General features: G+C 37.2%; 1 protein-coding gene across 2 annotated transcripts in view; it reads right to left on the reverse strand.

Annotated features, from left to right (window-relative positions):
• LOC104596495 (long chain acyl-CoA synthetase 6, peroxisomal-like) overlaps nt 1-24,247 on the reverse strand; it is a 65,623-nt gene that overhangs the window by 5,275 nt on the left and 36,101 nt on the right. For both annotated transcript variants that reach the window (XR_016080634.1, XM_010257682.3), the window contains exons 12-20: nt 24,140-24,233; nt 20,380-20,468; nt 20,189-20,277; nt 13,415-13,544; nt 13,192-13,310; nt 7,498-7,621; nt 7,321-7,407; nt 5,850-5,953; nt 5,676-5,761 (exon numbers count right to left, since the gene is read on the reverse strand). Coding sequence is in view for 1 of the 2 variants with exons in the window: in XM_010257682.3 (XP_010255984.1) it covers nt 5,676-5,761; nt 5,850-5,953; nt 7,321-7,407; nt 7,498-7,621; nt 13,192-13,310; nt 13,415-13,544; nt 20,189-20,277; nt 20,380-20,468; nt 24,140-24,233 (922 nt within the window). In the remaining variant the exon portion in view is untranslated. The remainder of the gene's footprint in view (nt 1-5,675; nt 5,762-5,849; nt 5,954-7,320; nt 7,408-7,497; nt 7,622-13,191; nt 13,311-13,414; nt 13,545-20,188; nt 20,278-20,379; nt 20,469-24,139; nt 24,234-24,247) is intronic.

A 24,247-nucleotide genomic window follows, 5' to 3' on the forward strand; every position in this document is an offset into this window, starting at 1 on the left:
GAGCGGTTTATCCAGGCCACGTCTCAACAGAATACAACTACCCACGCACATTCAGGTATGGCTTGTCTGGCATCCAAACCCTCCCATTGGATTATTGACTCTGGAGCTTTCGATCATATGACTGGGACTCCGGGTGTGTTCTCCTCCCTTTCTCAATGCTCCACATCACACTCTGTTACCCTTGCTAATGGTTCCACAACTTCTATTTGTGGTGTTGGTAATGTTGACATAGACCCATTATCCTTGTCCCCAGTTTTATATGTTTCCAAATTTCCTTTTAATCTTATGTCTGTTAGTAATCTAACCAAGTCTCTTAATTGCTCTATCACCTTTTCATTCTTCTTGTGCTTTTGAGGATCTCGAGACGAGGATGAAGATTGGTGGAGGGCATGAAGCTAGTGGACCGTATTATCTTGATGGTGGAGGTGGTTCGTCAACAGCTCTTCAAACATCTCTTTCTCCTCTTTAGTGGCACTACAGACTTGGTCATCCATCGCTTAAAGCACTTAAATCACTTGTTCCATTGTTGAGTCGTCTTTCTGTTTTGGATTGTGAGTCATGTCAGTTGGGGAAACATCACTATGTTCCCTTTAATCGTATGTTGAGTCCTTTTTCTTTAGTTCATTCAAATATTTGTGGTCCAAACAAAATAGTATCATACAATGGTTACAAATAATTTGTTATTTTTGTTGATGATTATTCAAAGATGACGTGGATTTATCTTATAAAAGAAAGGAGTAAATTGTGTTCCATTTTCCAAAAATTTTATGCTAAAATCCACAACCAATTCGATGTACACATTAAGATTCTTCATTCTGATACTGGCCAAGAATACATTTATACACCATTTTAGGAGTATTTAGAACAACATGGCATTATCCATTAGACCTCATATACCTACACCCCACAACAAAATGGGGTGGTTGAGAGAAATAACCATCATCTTTTGGAAACTGCTCAATCCCTTTTGCACCATATGAATGTACCTAAACGTTTTTGAGTGATGCTATGCTTACACCTTGCTTCCTCATTAAACGGATGCCTATGCCCATCCTTGAAGGCCATTCTCCTTTCACAACTTTGTTTCCTACCTTGTCTCCATTTCCTATTACACCCGGGGTTTTTGGATGTGTCTGTTTTGTCCATAATCTTGGACCTAGAATGGACAAATTAGATGCACGATCCACTAAATGTATCTTCCTTGGCTATTTGCGGACCCAAAAAGGGTATAAGTGCTATAACCCAAATTCTCGACATTCCTTTCTATGTCCCGGTGTTACTTTCTTTGAGTTTATTCTATTTTTTTTTGGGTCAAGTGATGTCTCTTCTTCTCCACCGCCTCTTCCAGTTTCCATTGAGGACCCCATTCCACTTGTTCCAGTTGTGACCAAGTCTTCGCCTCCAGTGCAACTTCCTGTTGGTCGGCCACCCATTCAACAAGTGTATATGCATTGACAACATGTACCAGTTCCTCCTCCAACTTCTTCACTGTAGACAGATCTGGCAGTTGTTCCCACACCAGCCCCACCCCTATTTCTGACCTTGATCTTCCTATTGCCTTGCGGAAAGGAAAACACAATTGCACACTTCATCCCATTTCAAATTTCTATATCTCACCTTTCTGCTTCCCATCCCTAGTTTGTTTCTATGTTATCTTCTATTTCTGTTCCTATGGATGTCCAAGAAGCCCTTGCCTCTCCAGGGTGGCTCCATGTAATGGAAGAAGAACTCTCAGCTTTGGCTCATAATCATACATGGGACCTCACCACGCTCCCCCTAGTAAGCATGTTGTAGGTTGTAAGTGGGTATACATTGTTAAGTATTTATCTGATGGTAGTGTAGAGTGGTTGAAAGCTCGACTAGTTGCCAAAGGATATTCCAAAATGTATGGTATTGACTACATCAAGACCTTCTCTCCATAGTTGTCAAGGCGACACCTAGGCAACTAGGCGCTTTTCAAGGAGTGCCTCACCCAAACGCCAAGAAAAAATGTATTAGGCACATGCTGTGGGGACTGAAACACATTTATAATATAAAATATTTATTAAATAAAAAAATATATAAAATATATAATATTTTATTGGTTGGTTTTAGTTTTTATAATAGGACATGTTGCATGTTATCATGTTTTTTTTATGAGGAAAGTATAAACAAAATAATCTCAAGGGTTTCACTTTGACAAAAGAATCGAATGACGAAGAGGAGAGAACAACAGCCCTCCATTGTTCTAACACAATCCTCTGAGTCAAGGTGAGTTAACCAGTTTCCTCCTTCGTTTTATTCTCTCTTTCCACTGGTTTAAAACAGTGGTTACGCCCTATTGTCCTCCTCTTCCATTTTGTGGACTAAAACCATTCTTCTTTCCTAGTTTAAAACAGGGGCTCCGCCCCCTTTTGTTCTTAAATTTCTTGTGTGTTTTCAACTCTTTTTCCCTCATTATTGGTGACTGAAATTCTTCGTATTCTTCTTTTATTTTAGTATTTTTTTTTCACTAGCTTTTATGGGTCTAGAATAGGGGCTCCACCCCCTTCTTTTGTTCTTAGCTTCTTGCATTTTTCAGCCCTTTTTTGTTCTCATCATTGGTGTCTGAAACAGAGGTAGAGCCCCTTCTTTTCTTCTTCATATTTTTTTCTTTTAATATTTTTTCACCTTCTTTTCTGGGTCTAGAATAGGGGCTCTGCCCCTTACTTTTATTCTTCATTTTCTTCTTTTATTTTAGTAATTGTTCTCATCAAGCAACATTGCAAGAAACACAAGCACAAAAGTAAGTGCAGAATACATAAAACCAAAAAAACTAGTTCAGAAGGGGTAGAAATTCATCACCTAGGTGAGGGCCAGGTGGCTGCCTAGGTGCCTGGGCACCCCATGGTCGCCTAGCCTTGCCTTGGTGCCTTGAAAACTATGCTTCTCTCCTGTTGCTAAAATTGGTTCAGTTCGTTTTTGATATCTCTAGCTGCTATGCATGATTGGCCTTGGTTTCAGCTTGATATCAAGAATGACTTTTTACATGGTGATCTCCTTGAGGAGATCTATATGGAGCAACCACTGAGGTTTATTGCTCAAGGGGAGGATGGTAGTAAGGTGTGTAGACTAAAGAAGTCCATTTATGGACTTAAACAGTCCCCCCCATACATGGTTTGGTAGATTTAGTAAAATGATAAAGAAGTTTGGTATGAAACAATGTCAGGTTGATCACTCAGTATTCAACTATGATTCACATGTTGGGACGATTTTATTAGTAGTATATGTAGATGACATTGTTATTACCGGTAGAGACAGGTTTGGAATTAAAAGGTTGAAGACCTTTCTGCAGGAGCACTTCCAAACAAAGGACCTTGGAAAATTAAAATATTTCTTGGGGATAGAAGTAGCAAGGTATTAACCTATGTCAGAGGAAGTATGTTCTTGATTTATTGGAGGAGACGAGATTATTAGGTGTCAAACCGGTTGAAACACCTCTGGAACCAAATACCAAGCTGAGTAGTGATGTGGGTAAGGAGTTCGAGCATCCTGGAAGGTACAGAAGGTTGGTGGGTAAGCTAAACTACCTAACTATTACTCGACCAGATATTTCATTTAAAGTTAGTGTGGCAAGTCAGTTTATGCAAAATCCTTGGATTCCACATTAGGGTGCAGTTCTAAGGATTGTATGATATTTGAAGGGAGCTCCTAGTCGTGGTTTGTAATACAAGAGTGGAGGAAATCTTGAAAGAGAGGGATACACTGATGCTGATTGGGCTGGTTTTGTATCTGAAAAGAGATACTCTACAGGTTATTGTACCTTTCTTGGGGGTAATTTGGTGAAATGGAACAGTATGAAGCAAACAGTGGTGGCAAGTAGTGTAGAAGCTGAACACAGAGCTATGGCACATACAACTTGTGAACTAGTGTGGTTGAGAAATCTTCTACAAGAGATGGGGTACTCGATTGACACTCCTATGAAGCTTTACTGTGACAACCAAACTGCAGTTCACATCTCTTCTAATCCAGTTTTTCATGAGAGAACAAAACATATAGAAGTTGATTATCACTTTGTGAGAGACAAGGTGCTTAGTGGAGTGATAGATATTGCATATGTTAACACAGGAAGTCAATGGGCAGACTTGTTCACCAAAGGGTTGAGTTGAGGAAGAGTGGACTGCATATGTAACAAGCTGGGACTATATAATATATACTCACCATCTTGAGGGGGAGTGTTAGTGTCAACTGTATAGGGTTAGTTTAGTCTTTTTATTTATGTTTGGTGTGAGGTGTAATGTTTAAGATAAGTGATGTGTCCCATACTTAAGTAGGGGCATAATAGAATTTTTGTTTTATATTAGAAAACTATAAACATGACCTGGCCGACTAGAGAGAGAAGACTTTTCTCTCTTGTTCGAACCAGTTTCTTCTTCACCTCTCCTCTCTTCTCTTCTCTCTTCTATCTTCTCTAACCTTCTTCTACTGCTATTTCTAACTGAATATTAGTGCAGATCTGAAGTTTATCATTATCTATATGATGGAATTGTGGGTCATACACTCATACCAAGGTTTTAGACAGAAATGAAATAAGATTATTTTCTAAAAAACATCTATTAATCTTTTTCTTCTTTTTTTAAATTAAATTTGTTTTAATAATTGAACACCATGATGGGGTTTGGAGATTTTCCTTCCAGCACTAATTATAGATTCTGAATAAATGAAATGTGGAGATTTTGGTGCTCATACATGTATGATACTCACAACATCTAGAAGTCGTGGTTCCAACAGAATCCCAAGTCATTTATGGTTTGGACCCTTAGGCTGTATTTGGTTGCAGTGCAAATTTGTTTGCACTAGTACAAATGCATGGGAGTACAAATCATTTGCACTGCCATGGTTTTGCATTAGTGCAAATTTATTTGCATTGCAACCAAACACAGCCTTGACATTTTGATCTTTGTTTTCTGATTGGCCTTGATTAAGATTGCTAGTGGAAGATAAATTTGGCATGAGGACTAACGCAAGTATGACACCAACTTTCTTAACCCTCCATTCTTATCTCTCTTCCACTCAAAGAAAACCCAGTCTAGTCAATTTTCCCCAATCTAGAAAACCCTAAAGTTCATGAAAGGAAGTCATAACTGTGTTCCACTAAACCTACCTAGCATCCTATTTTGGTTTTCAGTTTCCAATATAGCCTTAACTTCGGCTACCTAATTAAACTTGTTCCTGCATAATTACCAAAATTTTAAGCCTAAATATGACCTAATATCATTCTCAACTGCCACATATGTTTACACTCTATAAAAAGGTCATTACCAAATGTCGGTCCTATCTATCTGGGGTATTGGGAGGGATAGACTGGATATGGTCCTAACATTTCCACTCTATCTGAACCCTAAATTTCACCACTTTCCCCAACATCCCTCCTCAGCCATGTCACCATGTGCATAGAATCTCTAGATAGCTGAGGCACAATAAGATTCTAAAGCTCAATGGTAATGGTGCTATACTTATGGATCTCTCCATTTTCTTCTTGATGCTGCAAAGGATTATGCCAGACATACACAATTAGTTGTCATAAAACTTTTTCTGAGGCAACAAAGATAGCCCTTTTTCATCATTTGTACTGTGCAAATATATGATACAATTAAAAGATGTTCCATTTGAGCTGATTCTTGTTACCATTATTGCATTATTACTCTTCAACCCACCTTGATGCCTTCAGCTGCAGCCCAAACCTTCAATGTATCTTGGTCCACCGAGACAATTGCTACTAAGCAAGATTTCAAGCTGTCACCTATCGCAATGAAACCAATTAATTTAAACAGAAAAAACAAGACCAATTAGCAGTTGATGAAGAAAACATAGAATCTCAAATCCCTTACCATATACAAAACATTGGGAGACAAATTTGCATTTTGCATATACGTTCTCAACCTTCTCTGGTGATATATACTCCCCTTGTGCCAACTTAAATATGTTTTTTTTCCTACCAGAATTTCAAAGTTGATAAAAGTGGAGGATAGTAGGTATGAAACATAGTCAAGTGGAGTGATAATACTTACTTAAGAAAAGTTAGGAGGAAGGAAATAAATTATCTAATTGCTGATTTATCATGGAAAATCTGAAAATCAAGAAATGGTCAAATTTTTAACTGTGTTTTGTCTAATCCAACTAAAACCACTGATGATGCTTCCAAGGATTCTCAGAAGATGATGTTTATTCTGAAACAAGAATCACAGAACTCTGGCAAGGAGAATAAAAAGGTGCCTATTGAGCCTTATGGGAGTTAAAAATCAAGGTTAGCACCAATGATAGATACAGAGGAAAGGGGTTGGCAACTTTTGGGATAGTGGAAAGAGGGTGCAATGGAAACTTCCTTGTAAAAGTTGGTCATAGTCTAGGAAGCGTTTGTTTAGAAACATGGAAAGTGACAGTAGAATTGTAGTGCGTAGTCTTTCAAAATTTCCCTTTGATGGTAGAAAGGGAATCCCTTTCATTCTCGTAGGTATTCTGCACTTAGTTAAAGGTAACAGTGAGCTTTAACTATGTTGAAAGACAATCCAAATGCAACTGCTCATTTTTTCTTTGGGGTAGTTATCTTGGGGTTTGTGTCAGTGTTAAATGCGTTTCTGTGGTTTTGTTGCCTTCTGCTTTTTTCCTAATTAATGAATTTACTTTATCAAAAAATAAAAAAAAATAAAGATAGCATTAATGGTATGAAAAGCTTATCATCATCAGCTCTTAAATCATTTCTTCTAGCCCTTTCAACTTGCAACAGAACTCTTCTTATGGGTGCTATTGATGGTCGGTCTTCCATGCGTGCAACCAAACCATCTTAGTCTACTTTCTCTCATTTTATCACCTATTGGAGCTACTTCTAGGTTCCTTCAAATAACTTCATTTATGATCCTATCCTTTCTAGTTTTTCCACTCATCCATCTCAGTATACATATTTCTGCCACACTCATTTCTGGACATGATGTATCTTCACTGCCCAACATTTATGGTCATGGATCCTATAAATCCCATAGACACCACAATTTGTTATTTTGTTATCTAAATGTCCTTTAATATATTGATAAACTAAATAAAAAAAAATCAAATATCCTCTAATGAAGAGCAGATGCATAACACCGGTGTCAAGAAGACACCACCAAGAGTTGTGAAGATCTTTAGCTGGCAATTTTATTAGCAAATACCAGTCTCTCGATTATTAGATGTAAAACCATAATTGTATAGGAAGAGTTATATAAATGTTCCATTACATGTCAAATTCATAAACTCAAACCTAAAAATGATGGTATGTGGCATGCATTCCTTTGAGGACTAAAAGAAAAGAAACTTTGATCTCACCTATCAATGATCTTTAAGCGTCCTCCAGGCAACCACAACCCTATGTCTCCTGTATGCAGCCAGCCATCTTCATCAATTACCTCTCTCCTGCCCAATGGTAGTAAATTGTCAGGTAGATCTGGTTTTGAAAAATTTTATAGCACACTCAATAAACTGAAAACTCTATGGAGTAAATACGTTTGCACTTCATCTTTATAGTAGCCTTGGAATACAATGGGACCCCTGACACAGATTTCACCACGAGGATAGGGCTGATCCTCAGATGTGTAATTCATTTCAGGAACATCCATAAGCTTTATCTCTGAAACAGGGAAAAGGAAAAGAAGTCCAGCTCAGAGGAAGAGAAAGATATCATAGCAAATAACATTACAGTCAACAATAATCAACTGGGTCAATTTTTTTTGTTGATTAATAACAGATAAATTCATTCATTAAGGAGCTGAAAAACCCCAGAATACATTAGATAGGCCCCAAAGGAATATGGAACCAAGTACAAAGCTGAAGCTAAACAAAAATAAAAACTGACAGGTTATAGACTATAGCCCAGCCATGGACAACTCCACTCTAGATGAACCTTTGAAACCCCTGCTCTAGCCAATGTGTCAGCCAACGAATTGGCACTTCTAGGTATCCAGTTGAATGAGGAGTTCAAGGGGTCCCCTAGGGGAAGTGCTTGTCTTACTAAAGGCCTCATCCTCCAACGAATTTCTTCTCTAATCTTCAGCCAAGATATAACTATTTGGCAATCAACTGGGCCAAATCTTAGATCTCCAAGGAAACAAAGTTAATTTTTCCAGGATGACCGACATACTTTAATACAAATTGATTTGGTTTTCATATTACAATCACCTGTCCCACCAAGATACATCAGAATCATTTAAGGTACCAGGGTTGAGGTCTAAATCCAAACTATCACCAGGTTTGACTTTACCCATCTCCTTCAGTACAGAAGGACTAAATGAGTTTTTCTATTGTAACAGGGAAAAAAGCATTAAATAAAAGAGAAGGATTACAACCAATAAACAAAGAGCCAGAATATAAAACACCACACTTCAACAATCAAGAATACAACAAGACCAAGAACCCCATTCAGTCCCTAATTCCCTATAACTCAAACCCAGTGTAGACCACAAGCTTGATCCAAGTGCTTCCCTAATAGTGTCTTTAAATTCAGGATACGCAATTACCTATTCTGCAATCAAAAAACCAATTCTAGAAATCAATTTGTCTCTTGGCTCATAGCAGGTAAAAAATTTTGCCTTTTGGCTGAACTTTATCTTCTTTTTCTGAAGATAAATAAAAAAAGAAAATTTATTAAGAAAAGAGGAAGCAGGATATAAATGCAGGTGATGAACCAATCACCAAAGAAGCAAAAAATCACTCTGAACCTTCCAACCCTCCAACTCCCAAAAAACAAGAAAAAATCCTTCACAAGGGAGTCATCCAAACAAAAGAAGAGCAAGAAGAATAAAACAGCCCAGCGTCCCCAACCAAAATTTGTTTCCTCTGTTCTGAACAGGGCAATTTCCTCTTTCACTTCCCTGAAGACTCTTCCAGCAAACTCCTCACCTCCAATAAATGGAATGCCCAAAATTTTACTTACCTGAAGGTCCTGAACTCTGTTTCCACCACCTTATCTAAATCAGCCTTCCTCTGTACCTTGAATGTTCTGTCCACTTCCACCTCCTCAAAATCACTCTGTTCTCCCTCAGCACCCCCTTCTTCTTCTTCCAATTGTTCCATCAAGTTTCTCTTTTATCCCTCAACACCCTCTTTCTCTTCTTCCACCTATACTAACCTACTCTTCTTTTTTCTGTGGTACACTTGAGAATTCGATTCCACCCTCCCTCCTAACTCAATCTCTCTGCTTTCTCCACCCTCACAACCCTTGCTTTCCCCTCCTCCTCCGTTATTGCCTTGGTTTGCTTTCCCCCACCCACCTTTCATAATCCTTTCCTCCCACCCTCCCTACTAACTCAATCTCTCTACTACTCTTTTGCTTTTATTTTCTTTTCTCTCCCAACACCATTCTAAACTCCTTGCCAGCTAGCTCCTCTCCTCTCCCTCCCACAACCTTTGTCCCCTCTATTTCAACCAAATTAGTGCAAAGTATCTTTTTCACAGCAACTCTGACTTGCATCTTTGTCCCCCTCCTCACTTCTCCTCACACCTACATCTTTGTTGAGTCCCTCTACCATTTGAACAGAAACAATGAACTCCACGATTCTTCCTAGTAGGGCTGTTCACAAATAAATCCAAAGCAACCAACCTGGCCCGACCCAACCCGAGTCGGTCGGTTTTTCTTCACTACTGGTTGGTTTCGGGTTGCAAAGATGAGTAAACCGATAATTCGGTTCAGTTTCGGTTTTCATGTGTGAAAACCGAAATCGAACCGAGTTATTTGAAAAAATATATATTCTGAAAAAATATCTGTTAAATATAGATATTTTAGTTTTAAATAATAAATATATATCTGAAAAAAATATATTCTGAAATATATCAGATATATATATTTCCAGAAAATATATTCTGAAATACTATATAAAATATTAGCACTTTGACTTCATGTGCATTGTGCAAACTTGGAGTTGGTTGAAACCCAAACTGACTCAAAGCAACCAGGTCGGTTTTACTTAATAGAGGGTTGGTTTCGGTTTAATCTATAGGTAACCCGACCAGGTCGGGTCAGTTGAAAAAACACTAGTAAACCGATCCAACCCGACCCGTGAACAGCCCTACTTCCTAGCACCTCCTTCCCTTTCTTTACTCCCTATTTTGGTGCAGGATCTTTGTGATTCAGCACTATTCTTGCAACCAACTTAGATCCAGATGTGTAGCACAAACAAAGAACTAACAGAGAGAGAAGAGAAGAGATGGAAATAAGATTAGAACCCTAGGCAATAACACCAAATCTGTAGAGAAACTTTATTGTTCAGCAGAAAAACTGTTTTCAAATGAGCCATACAAGCTTAATAAAAAGAAGCTTTCAAAGGAAGAATACTTTCAAAAATAATACTGATGTAATAATTATTTAATAGAGCAATTTCATATCAAATTAGCAACTAAAGAAGGTCAAATTTTAAATAATAAAAGTTAAGATAGAGCAAGTAAAAAAGAAAATAATAAGGGTGGAGACATAGTTTTTCTTAATGTAAGAGAGAGATAATAGAAAAAAACTAAAAAAAGAAATTCTTTATATTTCTATCTATTCTCTCTCTCTCCCTTTTCAAAACCCTTGAATCTTTTAAATTTCAGTAGTAAAACGATTGAAAAAAGTATAAATGATATCTATAGGTATATAATAAAATGTATTAACACGCATATTAGTGAGATGTAGCAATATGAATGGTATTATAATAAAGTGCCCACCTTGTCATTTTTATCACCAAGGTAGTGTGCCTAGTTGCCCAAACGAGCACCTTGTTGCTATAAACAAGGAGTTCAGGAGAGGTGTCCAGCCAAGGACACCTAGGTGAAACCTTGACAACTTTGGTCTCAATAATATACAAAATAACAAGTATACCCCTTAGTAAATATATTAATTCATATCTAAGGTGACAAATGGAAGACAGACTTCTCTAGCATACATTCGAGGGGTTGCAAACTTGAAGGATTACAAACCGATTAGCCTAATCTCAAATAAGCTAATTTCTAAAGTGTTAGCTAATTGTCTGTGCAAGGCCCTTCAGCACACTATTTCTGTCACAAGGTGCATTCTTGGATGGATGCCAAATTCTATAGGGAGATTTGATTGCTAATGAATGTATGGACTCTCAGCTCCGAGAAGGGATCTTCTAGGACTGCTGTGCAAAGTGGACGTGGACAAAGTATACGACCATGTCCAGTAGGAGTTTGTTGATTATCTTCTATTTTGGATGTGTTTTGGTCATTTGATGCGAGATGGTGTAGTGGATGAAATCCTGTTTGTTTGACAGGGGCTGAGACAGGGTGATCCCGTCTCCTTTCCGTTTTATTATTGTGGTGGAAGCATTCAGTAGGTGGGTGATTGGGTTGCGGAGGATGGAAATCGGGTTGAGTGCTGATGGTCCTTGCATTCAAACCAACATCCCACCCATTAGTAGACAGCCCTCTACTCTCTTTTCCAAAATCTTATTATATATCCAGCCTTTCTCAGGTTGCATGCTTGGGCATCTTACCATGCTACATCATTATAGGTTGAAAGCATGGTTTCAAATGTCGCAACATTTCGCTAATGTCGCTCGACATATGTCGATGTCGAGGCTCACCAACATGAAAATGGATGGTAATATAAAAATTACATTATTTCGGTTGACATTTCCTATAATTCGAAAATGTTGACCAAATCGGTCCAAATAACCAAAAAAAAGACAGTTTTTCCTATTATGTCGACAGGATGCCAACTAATGTACATTAATAATATAACATATTAGTATATTATATTAATATAATATAGTATATTAATATAAATTATTCCATTAATAATCTCTAATTAATATTTCAAATGAAATATTTATAAAAAATAATTAACAAAAAACAAAAATAAAAGAATAAATTAATTACTTTATAATATAAAACATAAAATATTTTTCAGGTAATAAAATATTAACTAGTTAGTATTTTTAAAATATTTATTAAAATCAGAAAATATTTATTAAATTTTATAATAAACCATATTCTAAATTTAATATAAAAATCAGAATAAATTTATTAAATTTTATACTAAATCATAATTTATTATAAATTTAGTATTAAAATCATAATAAATTCATTAAGTTTTATAAGAAATCAGAATTTATCATAATATTAATACTACAAAAAGGAGAATCAGTTTATTAAATTTATAATAAAACATAATGTATTATAACTTTAATATTTAAAAAATCAGAATAAATGTATTTCTATTTACTAGTGTGAAATAAATATATTAGAATTTATAAGAAATCAAAATTAAAAATAAGAAAAGAAAATATTGGATAACCTTGTAAAAACATCAAAGTGCATAATAAATCAGTAAATCGTCATTTACTAATTTGTTATTGCTCTTAGTTTCTTAGCTTTATATAATGGTTGGGAATAAGATAATAGTCTAGAAATATGCATTAATGCTTCTTTTATCATTTTACAAAATAGCATTGAATATTTCCACATATTTCATAATATTTCCACAATGTCTCTAATTTTTACAATATTTCCCCTCGGCATTTCCGACATATGTCCTATATTTTGGTAAGTGACATTTCCATCGACATCGACATTTTAAACCTTGATTGAAAGGAATACATGTAACTTTTGAAAGCAAGGAACATCATAATATGCATCTCTTAATAGACCCCATCAATGTAAGAATTTCCAATTAGTATTGACAAATGGAGAATTTAAAAGGGTTACTATGGATGAAAGCAAGCAAGGGTGGTAAACTATTGAGGGTTACTCCCTAGTCCCTAAGAAGACAGCAAAGGACTGCTGCATGGATGGTGCCAAAGGCAGGTAAACGAAAGTCAAACTTAGATGAGTGCTATTTTGGAAACCAATAAGTGTCAAGTATTAAAGTTGTTAACAACCATGGCGGAAAAGTTCTGCTTAGCTTCTAAGAACTCCCTGGAGATGGAATTTCACTCAAAGAAGAAACTTAGACCCAATGAAGGTTAAAATTAGCCTTAAATTCAGACTGGGAAAACTTCATACAAGGGGATTGAAAAGTGATCGTGAACTGGATGTTATCAAGGGAAGCTTAGAGCATTAGCCAACAATCTGAACTGCTCGTTCAGGTAGGTTACCAAAGCAGCAAACAATCTTCCAACTACAGGGAAAAAAAACAGTAGTCTAGTAAAGTCCTTTGCATCATGCATATCACTAATTTCTATTAAAATCCAAAAGCCAATAACATACCACAGGCAGGATTAGGAGAACCAACATGACCTGACAAGTTGTCACCCACATCCATTGAGCTTATAACACATGAAGTTTCAGTCATTCCATATCCTTCCATTACTAGACAACCAAAGCATCTGTAAAATATGAACTTATGAAGTTATTTTAATGAAATAAAGAGTCAAAAAAAAAAAGATGAAAAACAGCTTTACCACATATGACTTGTGAAATAACAACTTACACCCTCAAGAAGTCCATGACATCCGGAGATAAAGGTGAGGCACCTGAACCCATAAACCGGACTCGCCCTCCAAGTTTTGCCTTTATTTTATTGAATACTAATCCGTCCCATATGGGTGATGTATTTCTACCTGAAATAATCAAATGCAAGTATTTAGAATTTTGGCAACATATATGAAAAATATGGAATACAAATTGGGTAAAATTACTAAACTATCCAAAGCCACTAACCAAGCAAACGCTTCCACCCTTGGTGGAATAGGGTTTCCCCAAATTCCATTCACCCCTGAGACAATAGTTTTCAAGGCGACACCTAGGCACCCGCCTAGGCGACAAGGCGCCTTTGGAGGCTCGCCTCGCCCAGTCGCCAAGCAGTTTTGTATACTATCTTATAAAATACTTTTATATTGTTACTTTTTTGAGATTATAATTATAAAATAGACATTATTAAACAAAAATAATCATTTTGCGTGTTTATAAACTAATTTCTTTTTATTATTTTCTTATTTGTCAGGGTTTAATCAACACAAGCGTCACTAACTTCTGTATTGAACCCTCAAAGACTTCAGAATCTAAACCAATAAGGGAAAAACATAAAATTTTGTCTAGTCGACACATTTCTTCCTCCACTTCTTCTTCTTCCTATAACAAAAATAAGGGTTCAGTCCCCATATTTTTTTTAATTTTCTTTTCTTTCTTTTTTTCTTCTCATAAATATGTTGATTTTCTAGACTTAAAACATGAAGTTCATAATTTTCTTATGAAAATTATGGATAGTTATTAAGGAAATATGGCTATGGAACCTAGGAAACTACCCTAGGATATGTATTTTTTACTTGAAAAAATCCATCGCCTAGGCAACTAGGCAACAAGGTGCCCCCCTGTCGCCTAGCCTCACCTCGGTGCCTTGAAAACTATGTCTAAGACATCTCCACTTGATCTTGAGAGGGACTGATAAAAGGATTTAACTGAAAATAAATCATTTCTTGATTCTTCCCACCATCTTGAATCTTCCCTTTCCACTTGAGGTTCCATTGATTGTAATTTTTAGAAGACCTACGCACTCATGAACTTCCCAATCAAATAGAGCTCTTCTAAATTTTGGACATCAAACTACTCTGCCTCGATTGATCCCAAATTTCTCTGCAACGGAGCTATTCTTCATACCCAAACTGTATAGCCGAGGGTAAAGATCACAGAGCTTCCCAATACCCAACCAATCATCTTCCCAGAACTTAATTGTCGATCCATCACCAACTCTGAAGGAAACAAGATTGAAAAAAGCTGCATAGAAACTCATAATCCCTTTCCACACAATTACCCCATAAGACGTCTTCACTTCCTTAAGGTCCCATCTGAAGCCAATAACCCCATATTTGCAGGCCAGCACCCTTCTCCAAAGAGCCTCCCTCTTCAAACCAAATCTCCATAACCACTTGCCTAATAGAGCTTTATTGAAAACCTTCAATTTCCTTATTCCCAAACCCCCCTCCCTTTTTTCCTTGCACACTTTGTCCCATTTGACTAAGTGAAATTTCTTCTCCAAACCTTTAACTCCCCATAAGAACTCCTACAGATTTTTAATTGAATTTATCACACTAGATGGAGCTTTTAAAAGCGAAAGGTAGTAGACCGGGAGGTTGGAAAGGACACTCTTAATAAGAGCAATCCTTCCACCAAGAGAAAGGTACCTCCACTTCCATCCTGCTAGCTTTTGATCAATCCTGTCAAGAACCGGTTGCCAAGTAGATGGTGCAGAAGCTTTTACCCCTATAGGAAGACCCAAGTAAAGGGGAACTCCCCCACCAAACAACCCAAAGCTGAAGCACAGCTCTCCAATAAATCATCCGATATATTACCCACCCCAATCATCACACTCTTCTTCAGATTGATCATTTGACCCGCCAACAATTCATAAAACTTGAGGCGAGTAATGTATCATCCGCAAACTAAAGGCGAGTAATGAGGATTGGGGACTCCATGTCTTGTTGCTGTGAACCCTTCCAACATCCCAGTTCCTACTCCTTTTATTAAATAAGAAGCTTAGAATTTCCGCAACTAAGACAAACAACAGTGGGGACAACGGATCTCCCTTCCTCAAACCCCTGTTAGCTTGGAAGAAAGGGGCAGATATTCCATTAACAAGAACTGAAAAAGAAACTGAAGAAAAGCATGCAAACATCCAACTCCACCTCCCCCCAAAACCCAATCTTGCCAATATATCTTCTAAAAAGCCCCAATCCACATGATCATAAGCCTTCTTAATATCAAGTTTGCAAAGCTCTTGAGCTTTGTAGAGGTGTTGGGGTGTGAGATTAGAAGTTGGCCCATTACCTACCTTGGCCTACCTTTGGGGGGGAACCCAAGGACAGAAGGATTCTGGAAGTCAGTGGTTGAAAGGTTTGCAATGAAGCTGGCTACTTGGAAGAGAACTTATTTATCTTTAGGGAGAAGGATTATATTGATTAGGGCCACTTTAGCAAATCTACCCATCTACTTTCTTTCTACCTTTCGTATCCTGGCAAGGATTGTGAAACATCTAGAAAAGTTCATGAGGGATTTGCTTTGGGAACCGGGGGAGGAAAAAAAGGATCACTTAGTCAAGTGGGAACAGGTTAGTAAGCCAAAAGAGCAAGGGGGTCTAGGGAAACATTGCCCTAAGGAACACCGCATTGTTGGGTAAATGGTTGTGGAGATTTCCCTTTGAAAGAGATAGTTTGTGGCACAAAGTAATTGCAATAATTCATGGTCTAGATTGCAATGGTTGGGATGCTAAATTGGCTCATCACTCCACTTCAGCCTCTCCTTGGAAAGCTATTCACGAAGTCTACCCTACATTCTCTAGTTCCATCTGTTTTGATGTGGGAAAGGGGAATAGAATCTGTTTCTGGGAAGACCTTAGGGTTGAGGAATCACCACTTAAAGAACAATTCCCTGACCTTTATACCATTTCCGACTTCAAGAATGAAACCATTTCTAATTTGGGTGTGGCTTCCCATTCAGGTATCATCTAGAACCTTGGTTTCAGAAGTGGCCTTAGGGATAGAGAGTGTATCTTCTTGACTGATCTCCTTGGAACCTTGCAATCAGCTAAGACCCCAATTTGGAGGATTCTAGATTCTGGGTAATCTCCCCAGATGGACTCTTCTCTTGCTCCTCTTTTTTCAGTCATCTTGCTTCTACTAGGCCCCAAGGGGTGACTCTCCCAATGAAAGAAATTTGGAGCAAACCTACCCCACCAAAAATCCAACCTTTCTGTTGGACCCTTTTACTTGGTAAGGTAAATACTTGCGACTTGTTGCAGAAAAGGAGGCCTTCGACTTGCCTCTCTCCTCATATGTGTTTTCTTTGTAGGAATGAATAGTGGAGAGTCCCTCTCCCACTTATTGATCTCCTGCCCATTTATACGTCGTGTTTAGGAATTTTTCTGTTCTCTCTTTGGTTGCAGATGGGGCCCTCCCCCAGAGGTGACAGACATTTTCGATCCTAATTTCTTGAGGCAACCTAAGAAGAGAGGGAGAATTATGTGGAAAGTAACCAAAGTGGCTATTTCTTGGGGAGTACGGGAGGAAAGAAATAACAGAACTTTTGCTGGAAAATCTAGAACCTTGGAAGAGGTCATTGACAGCATAAAACTGAGGGTTGCATTGTGGATAAAAACCTTGGACAGTTTTCAAGTTTTCTTTGTAATTGACATCCAAAGGGCATGGAAAGAGCACAGTCCTCTAGGGGTAAGGAAACTCTAAGAGTTGAGTGGAAACCACCAGAGATAAACAAAGTGAAATTGAATTTTGATGGAAGCTCTATGGGCAACCCGGGAGTGGAAAGAATAGGAGCAACCAGAAATGAAGAATGCAAGATATTGGCTCTATATTCAGGGTGCCAATTGGTATTACAAACTCAACTAAGGCTGAGTTATTAGCATTACTACAGGGCCTCCGATTGGCAAAGCAATTGGGTATTCATCAGGTGGAAGTGGAGGGGGACTCAAAAGTTGTAATCTCTTGGGCAAAATGTAATAGACATGTCCCATGGACCCTCAAGCATATCTTCAGAGAAGTGGAGAGGTTAGTAAAGGATATAAATGCTGATTTTAGGTGGATCAGGAGGAGTGCAAATAGGTTAGCAGATACCTTAGCCAAACAAGGGGCTACAAGGCAACAACTATATTGGGCCTCGTTGTAACCAGTGTTTTAAAAGGCGTGGGAGGCGTACGCCTGCCTCCAGGCGAGGCGCTCCCAAAACGCCCTGAGGCGTATGCCAGAGACACTGATACCTCTACGGCGTACGCCTCAGGTGCAAGCGCTTTTTTCATGAGGCGTGCTAGAGGTGTACGCCTCTTGCACCTCATGCACACCTGATATGAAAATACAGGAAAAAAAAGAGAAAAGAAAAAAAAAGGAAAGGAAAGGAGAAGAAAAGAAAGGGAAAGAAAAGGAAAGGAAAGAGACGAAGAAAGGGAAGGGAAGGGAAGAAAAGATAAGAGGAAAGAAAATGGTTTGCCCCCTACCCCTTTGGTTGGGGGGCTCCGCTTCCGCGAGCGAGCTTCACTTCGACAAGACCCCCCCTTGGAACTACTGTTATACATCTTTATCCTTCTTAATATAAAAGATTTTTATTAAAAAATAAAGAAAAAAATGAGATCCTCCCTTCCTCTTCATCCTCTTCCTAACCCCCCTCCTCTTAAGAAGGCTTACGCCTCCTTATGTTCGGGAGGCTTACGCCTCATGCCTCTGGGTAGTGGAACGCCTCGCGTCATGCCTTTGTGTTTTAAAACATTGGTTGTAGTAATCATTGGGGATGACTATTGGGTCATCAGTCTGTAATTAACTCCACATAGTTTAATTAATGAAACAATCTTTTTGCTGATCAAAAAAAAAATCATCACCCCATCAAGGATTTGCTTGCCTTCCACAAAATCCATTTGGGTTGGACCCACCACCCCATGCAAGACCAGTCTTGGCCTTCTAGATAGAACTTTAGAATAAAACCATCCATAGAATGGCCACTCCAGTGCATCTCGTAAGTACCTTTCCCCTTCATTTAGGGAAATCAGGAAAGGGCAAAAAAAAAGATGTGGCTCACATAATTGGATGAACCTACCTATAACCAAAGGAGCTAGAAACCAACCCTAAATACAAGAAGTGAAACTATAGGAGATTAGCAGATAGAAAGTAGTTTCCTCATTTGCATCACACATAAAACACATGCGCACCAATTAGGTGTCCTTTTCACAGATTCTCACAAGTATAGAATTTCGGGAAGACCTCTGAACAAAATTCCTCACCCAAGCCAAATATATCTAAATGTAAACGTGATAATAGAGGAAGAAGGTAAAACAAGAGCTTCCACAAAGGAGCCAGAGTCCAAATTCTGGAGCCAAATTTGGAAGGACCCAAGAAAACTCGTTCTAAAGACTATAAAAGCACAGCTACCTGTTCAAGTACAAAGTCCCTCACCCCTCTCCTCAACACAAGATCACAAGAGAAACCACCATTGGAAAATGAGACAAAACAGGAAATGGATTTGAAGAGGGAGTAAACCCAGGGGAACTGATCTCTAAGAGGCCTATCACCCCACTATTAATCCTCCCAAAATCTCTACTGCCATCTAATGCATCATCAACAACAAACTCATGAAATGAAGGCAGAACAAAGGAAATGGTTTTCCAAGGAAAAGCAAGTGTGGCTTTGTGAACCAATCTAGCATCCCATCCTTCAACCATCCCACCATGAATGTTGCCAATGTCCTTGTGCCACAAACTATTCCCCTCAAATGGATATCTCCATAACCGCTGTACAAGCAGAGTCAAGTTTTCTGGTACCATTCTCCCCAAAAAAAATCCCTTATTAACTTTTCATCCGTTTGCTATTGACCTCGGAATTCTAAAAACTGACAAAAAGTATATGCATTGGTAGGTCAAGGTTGATTCAGCTAGAGTAATTCTGCCTCCTAAAGAAATGAAGTTCCTTTTTAAAACAGACAATTTTTTTTGTTACCCTCTTCCACCACCGGATTACAAAAAATGTTGGCTCTAGGATTACTTCCCAAGGGAAGACCTAAGTATTTCAAGGAAAGAACCTCCTAACGTCCTCTTCTTCATCCTCCTCCATGTTAATGCTGGTCACACAACTCTTGTCAAAATTAATTTTTTTATTTGAAATCAACTCAAAGCACTTGAGCAAGAATTATAGGTTCCTAGCTCCACCCACCCCCATTGTCCTTACAAAACAGTACAATGTCATTAACAAGCATAAATGAGTCATATCTAAATTGGTGAATGCATAGAACCATGTAACCATAGAATTTAGAGACTACTTATTTTTGGCCTAGATGATCCATTATATAAAGCCCATCTATTGGTGAGCCAAAATGCTAAAAACATGGGACATTTAGCAAGAGAGGTCACACCCTAGTTAGAGTGTTGTATCTCCATGCCCAAGTCCCTTAATTAGTAAATCTGACAATTGGGGCCCACAGGATCCTCTTAGCAACCAAATAATCTCAGATAGTGTTACCTAGAAAGTCTTTTCTGGATTCAACTTTCTTGCATTTTCTTGGCAACCAAATGAAGCCCCAGTCTTCCTAATAGATGTGTTTCTTGCTTGACTCACTTATAATATTCCAAAATCCAAATGTACATATTTCTTGTTTAAAGAATGTAGGTGCTATAGGTTATACATTGTTCATAGTATTGACACCCAGGGACAAAAAAAAAGACAGTCAAAAGTTCCTTGCTTTCTTGTAAAATGCATCTAGTTGTCAATTCGTTTACCACTCATTATTGCTTGTTTCTTGGCATCATATGCAGCATTGAACAGCCTCTCCCTTAGAACACCAGATGTCTTTACAGCATTTATAATACTGCAGTTTTAAGATAGCAATTGCAGACTAAGTCAAAAATGAATGCCCTTACAAATTGTAGGCATAGAGAAAATTCAATTTAACTATTGAACATTAGTTTACCCAGCATAGATTCTATTATATAGTCGAGGGACACTGCAGAATATAGTTGGTCTTAAAGCAGCCATATCGTCCATCAATTTTAAATTGTCCTGCAAACAAAAGGCAACATTCAGCATACGAGTATTTAATGAAGAATTAGTAAGCTTTTCTTTGTCAATGTCTACAAAAATTTTGGACTTGGATCACATCATAGTACCTAGAGGCAGACCAAAAGGACATCGGTCAAAATAATAAGAAATGATTTACGTGCTCATAATTTAGTAATGGATATAGCATTAAACAGAACAGAATGGTGAAATGGGATTCATGTAGCCAACCCAATATAGTTGGGATAAGGATTAGATGATGATGATGATGATGATGATCACCTCATAGTAGCTGTACAGACAAATTATTAGATTAATCCAGAATCAATGGTAACTTATATTAAAGAATGAAAATATATGTTCAAGAATAACAATAAAAAACTATATGTTGAAGAATTTAAAAAAAAAAGTTAAAGGATCTATTTATCAAAAGAAGAATCTAGAATCGTTAGACTGGTTTAACAATTATAAGAGTCAATGCCCATAATGCTAAATTGCTATATATCTTAATTGTATAGAATAGAAGGAATCATACTTTCATATAATATCTTAATTGAATTATATATAATGATCAATAAATTCAGTTTAATTCTACATCTACACGTGGAAAATCCTAACAACAATTTAATTGATTCCATAGATATTTAGACTATAATTGATGAACAACCAAGACCAATATTAGTCTTTTATTAGTGCTGAATATAAATCGAATTGGGGCATGGCCAAGCAGTAATGCAACAGGTTTTGGTCCTGGTATATATATTTCCTTTTCTTAACACTACCAGTGTGAGTTTATCTTACACTGCTGGTCCTAAGCCCGGATAAAGGAGGGCTGTGTCAAGTTGGCAACTAACACTAAAACTTCTGCCAAACCCTCATGATTATGGATCCTGATTTGTCTTTTTGTGCTCATGCTAGGGCATTTTGCATAAATGGTGTGCTGCACCCTAACTCGAGTGTAGTGTCAAGTGCGCAAGTGTTTGCTAGGATGGTCCCCGTAAGTGACCCCCCATGGCAACGCCCGGATGTGGTGTCACATAGGCAAGGGTTACCACATCATTCTGGATGGGGGCGGGTAAATAAACTAGTCCAGAAAACACGACTTCGTTTAGCCACTTAGAATGTAGGAACATTAACAGGAAAAACTATGATATTAGTAGACACTATGAGGAGGAAAAGGGTTAATATTGCATGCCTACAAGAAACTAAATGGAAGGGTAAAAATCTAAAGAAATTGATGGCTACAAATTATGCTATATGGGAGAGATGAACAATGGAAATTATGTAGCGATAATAATAGACAAGAATTTAAAAAAATGAAATTGTAAATGTTAAAAGAATTGGGGATAGAAGAATTTTAATTGGACTTGTTTCAGAGGAGGAAGTCATTAACATAATTAGTGTCTATGCACCTCAAGTAGCTTTAGAAGAAAACATTGAAAGAAAATTTTGGGAAAACTCTAAAGGATTAGTCCAAGAAATTCCAAACAAAGAGAAGAATTTTATAGGAGACTTAAATGACATAGGGAAAAGAAGTGTAAGATATGGTATAGTACATGGAGGATTTGGATTTAGGGAGAGGAATGAATCAGGACATAGAATATTAGATTTTGCAATAGCTTATGACAGAGAAATTTTAAACAGTTTTTTCCGAAAGAAGGATAAACACTTAATAACATTTACAAGTGGATTAAACATATGTTAAATAATTTTTTCCTTATTAGGAGAACAGAACGAATGATGTGTAAAGATTACAAAGTTATTCCATGAAAAAACTTAATAACACAAAATTGATTAGTGGTGGTAGATATGTGCATTAGGAAATGGAAGAGAAATAGGGAAGAAAATAGGTGTAGGTGGAAAAACCTAAAAGAAGAAAACGCTAGCTCAATTTAGAAACAAGTTGATAATAAAAGGGAATTTAAATTTAGATGGAAAGATTAACGATATTTGGCTTGAAATGGCAAAAAACATCAAGAAAGTAGCAAAGGATAAAAATACTAAAAAACTTGGTGGTGCGATGAAGAGGTCAAAATATAATTAGATTAAAATGAACATGTTACAAAAAATGGCAAAAGGCTAAAAATGCAGAAAATTGGGGAAAATATAAAATCATAAGAAATGAAGTTTAAAAGAAAGTGAATGAAGCTAAATGTAGAGCTTATTATGAGCTTGACCATAAATAAAACACTAAAGAGGGAGAAAAAGGAATATATAAACTAGCAAAGCTGAGAAAAAGGAAAGGCAGAGATTTAAACCATGTTAGGTGCATTAAAGATGATCAAAGAGTGTTGGTAAAAGATGAGGAAATCAAACAAAGATGGAAAAGCATTTTAATAAAATAGTAAAAGAAAAGATGATGCATGAAGATTGGAGAAAGAATAGTATGGTGCCTATATTTAAGAATAAAGATGATATACAAAGTTGTAATAACCATCGAAGGATTAAACTCATTAGCCACACTATAGAACTTTGGGAGAGAATAATTGAACAAAGATTGTGACTTGGAACAAGTGTATCAGAAAACCAATTTGGCTTTATGCCAAGAAGATCAACCATGGAAGCCATATTTCTTTTGAGGCAATTGATGAGAAAGAAGAAGAAAGATCTTAATATGGTGTTCATTGATCCAAAAAAGGCTTATGATAGAGTTCCTAGAGAAATAATATGGTGGGTTTTGGAAAAGAAAGTGGTCCAAATTAGGTATACAGACCTAATTAAGGATATGTCTAAAGGGGCAACAACCAAGGTTTAGCATTTAGCCCTTATCTATTTGCACTGATCATAGATGAATTGACTATTCCATGATGCATGTTGTTTGCGGACCTCTATATATATGGATACACTAGGAACATTCCAGATACAAACCGACTAGAAATAATTCATTTCCAATTCCTAGACCAAGCGACATTCCCTCCTGACATAGTATTACTTAGAAAATCTCATTCTCTGCTTCCTATACTTAGAAACCTTTCTTTATGGTCAAGACATGTTTTTATGCTTCACATGAACCTAACATTTTCTAATCCCAATGATGCCAATACCAATAGTGAAAGTTCATTTTAAATTTTGAGTGCAAAGTGCATTGGACCTCCATGTTAATCAAGGGTATATTCTGATTAAGTTAAAGCTCTCGGCATCCAATCTGAATTGCTTGTTCAGGTGGATTTCAAGGTTGGAAAATAGCTTGGTTGACAGTTTTGCGAGGATGGATGTGAACAAAAATTCCTTAGAATGGGGAATGCCAGGCTCAATGATAACTTACAATTTTAGATATTCAGTTTTTATGCCTGTCATGTCAGGCAATGACTAACCCAAACTTCTCTCTACTTCTAAAAAGTCATTTGGAAAGTAGTGTTGTATTTCACACTTATTTATACTTAATAAAGTCGATTCTTGTTACTGATAAGAAAAAAACAATTATGTTCCTCAAGAACCATAAAAGAAGATAGATTTTCAGCATACCCAAGTATCAGATAGTCTAAACATCACTCTGGATGCTGAAAATGTGCATTAGCATAGAAGTTCTTAAAAACATTTTTTTTATTGTACTAAAAACATTTTCTATTGTTCTTAAATCAAACCATGTAACAAAAATAACCAATTATATGCAAAAATCATGTCAAAAAACTAACACAATTGCTGCTAGCGTGAAACTAAGTTGAGACACAAACCCCCTGGTAAAAACCAACTGCACCTCCATGGTATGCTACCATAACTTGGTTAGCCCGTTCATAAATGTGTGCCAAAGGAAGATAAGATATGTAACTGTCAAATGCAAC

Source organism: Nelumbo nucifera, chromosome 1 (genome assembly GCF_055504915.1).
Source record: "Nelumbo nucifera cultivar China Antique chromosome 1, China Antique-T2T, whole genome shotgun sequence".
Lineage (NCBI taxonomy): Eukaryota > Viridiplantae > Streptophyta > Magnoliopsida > Proteales > Nelumbonaceae > Nelumbo > Nelumbo nucifera.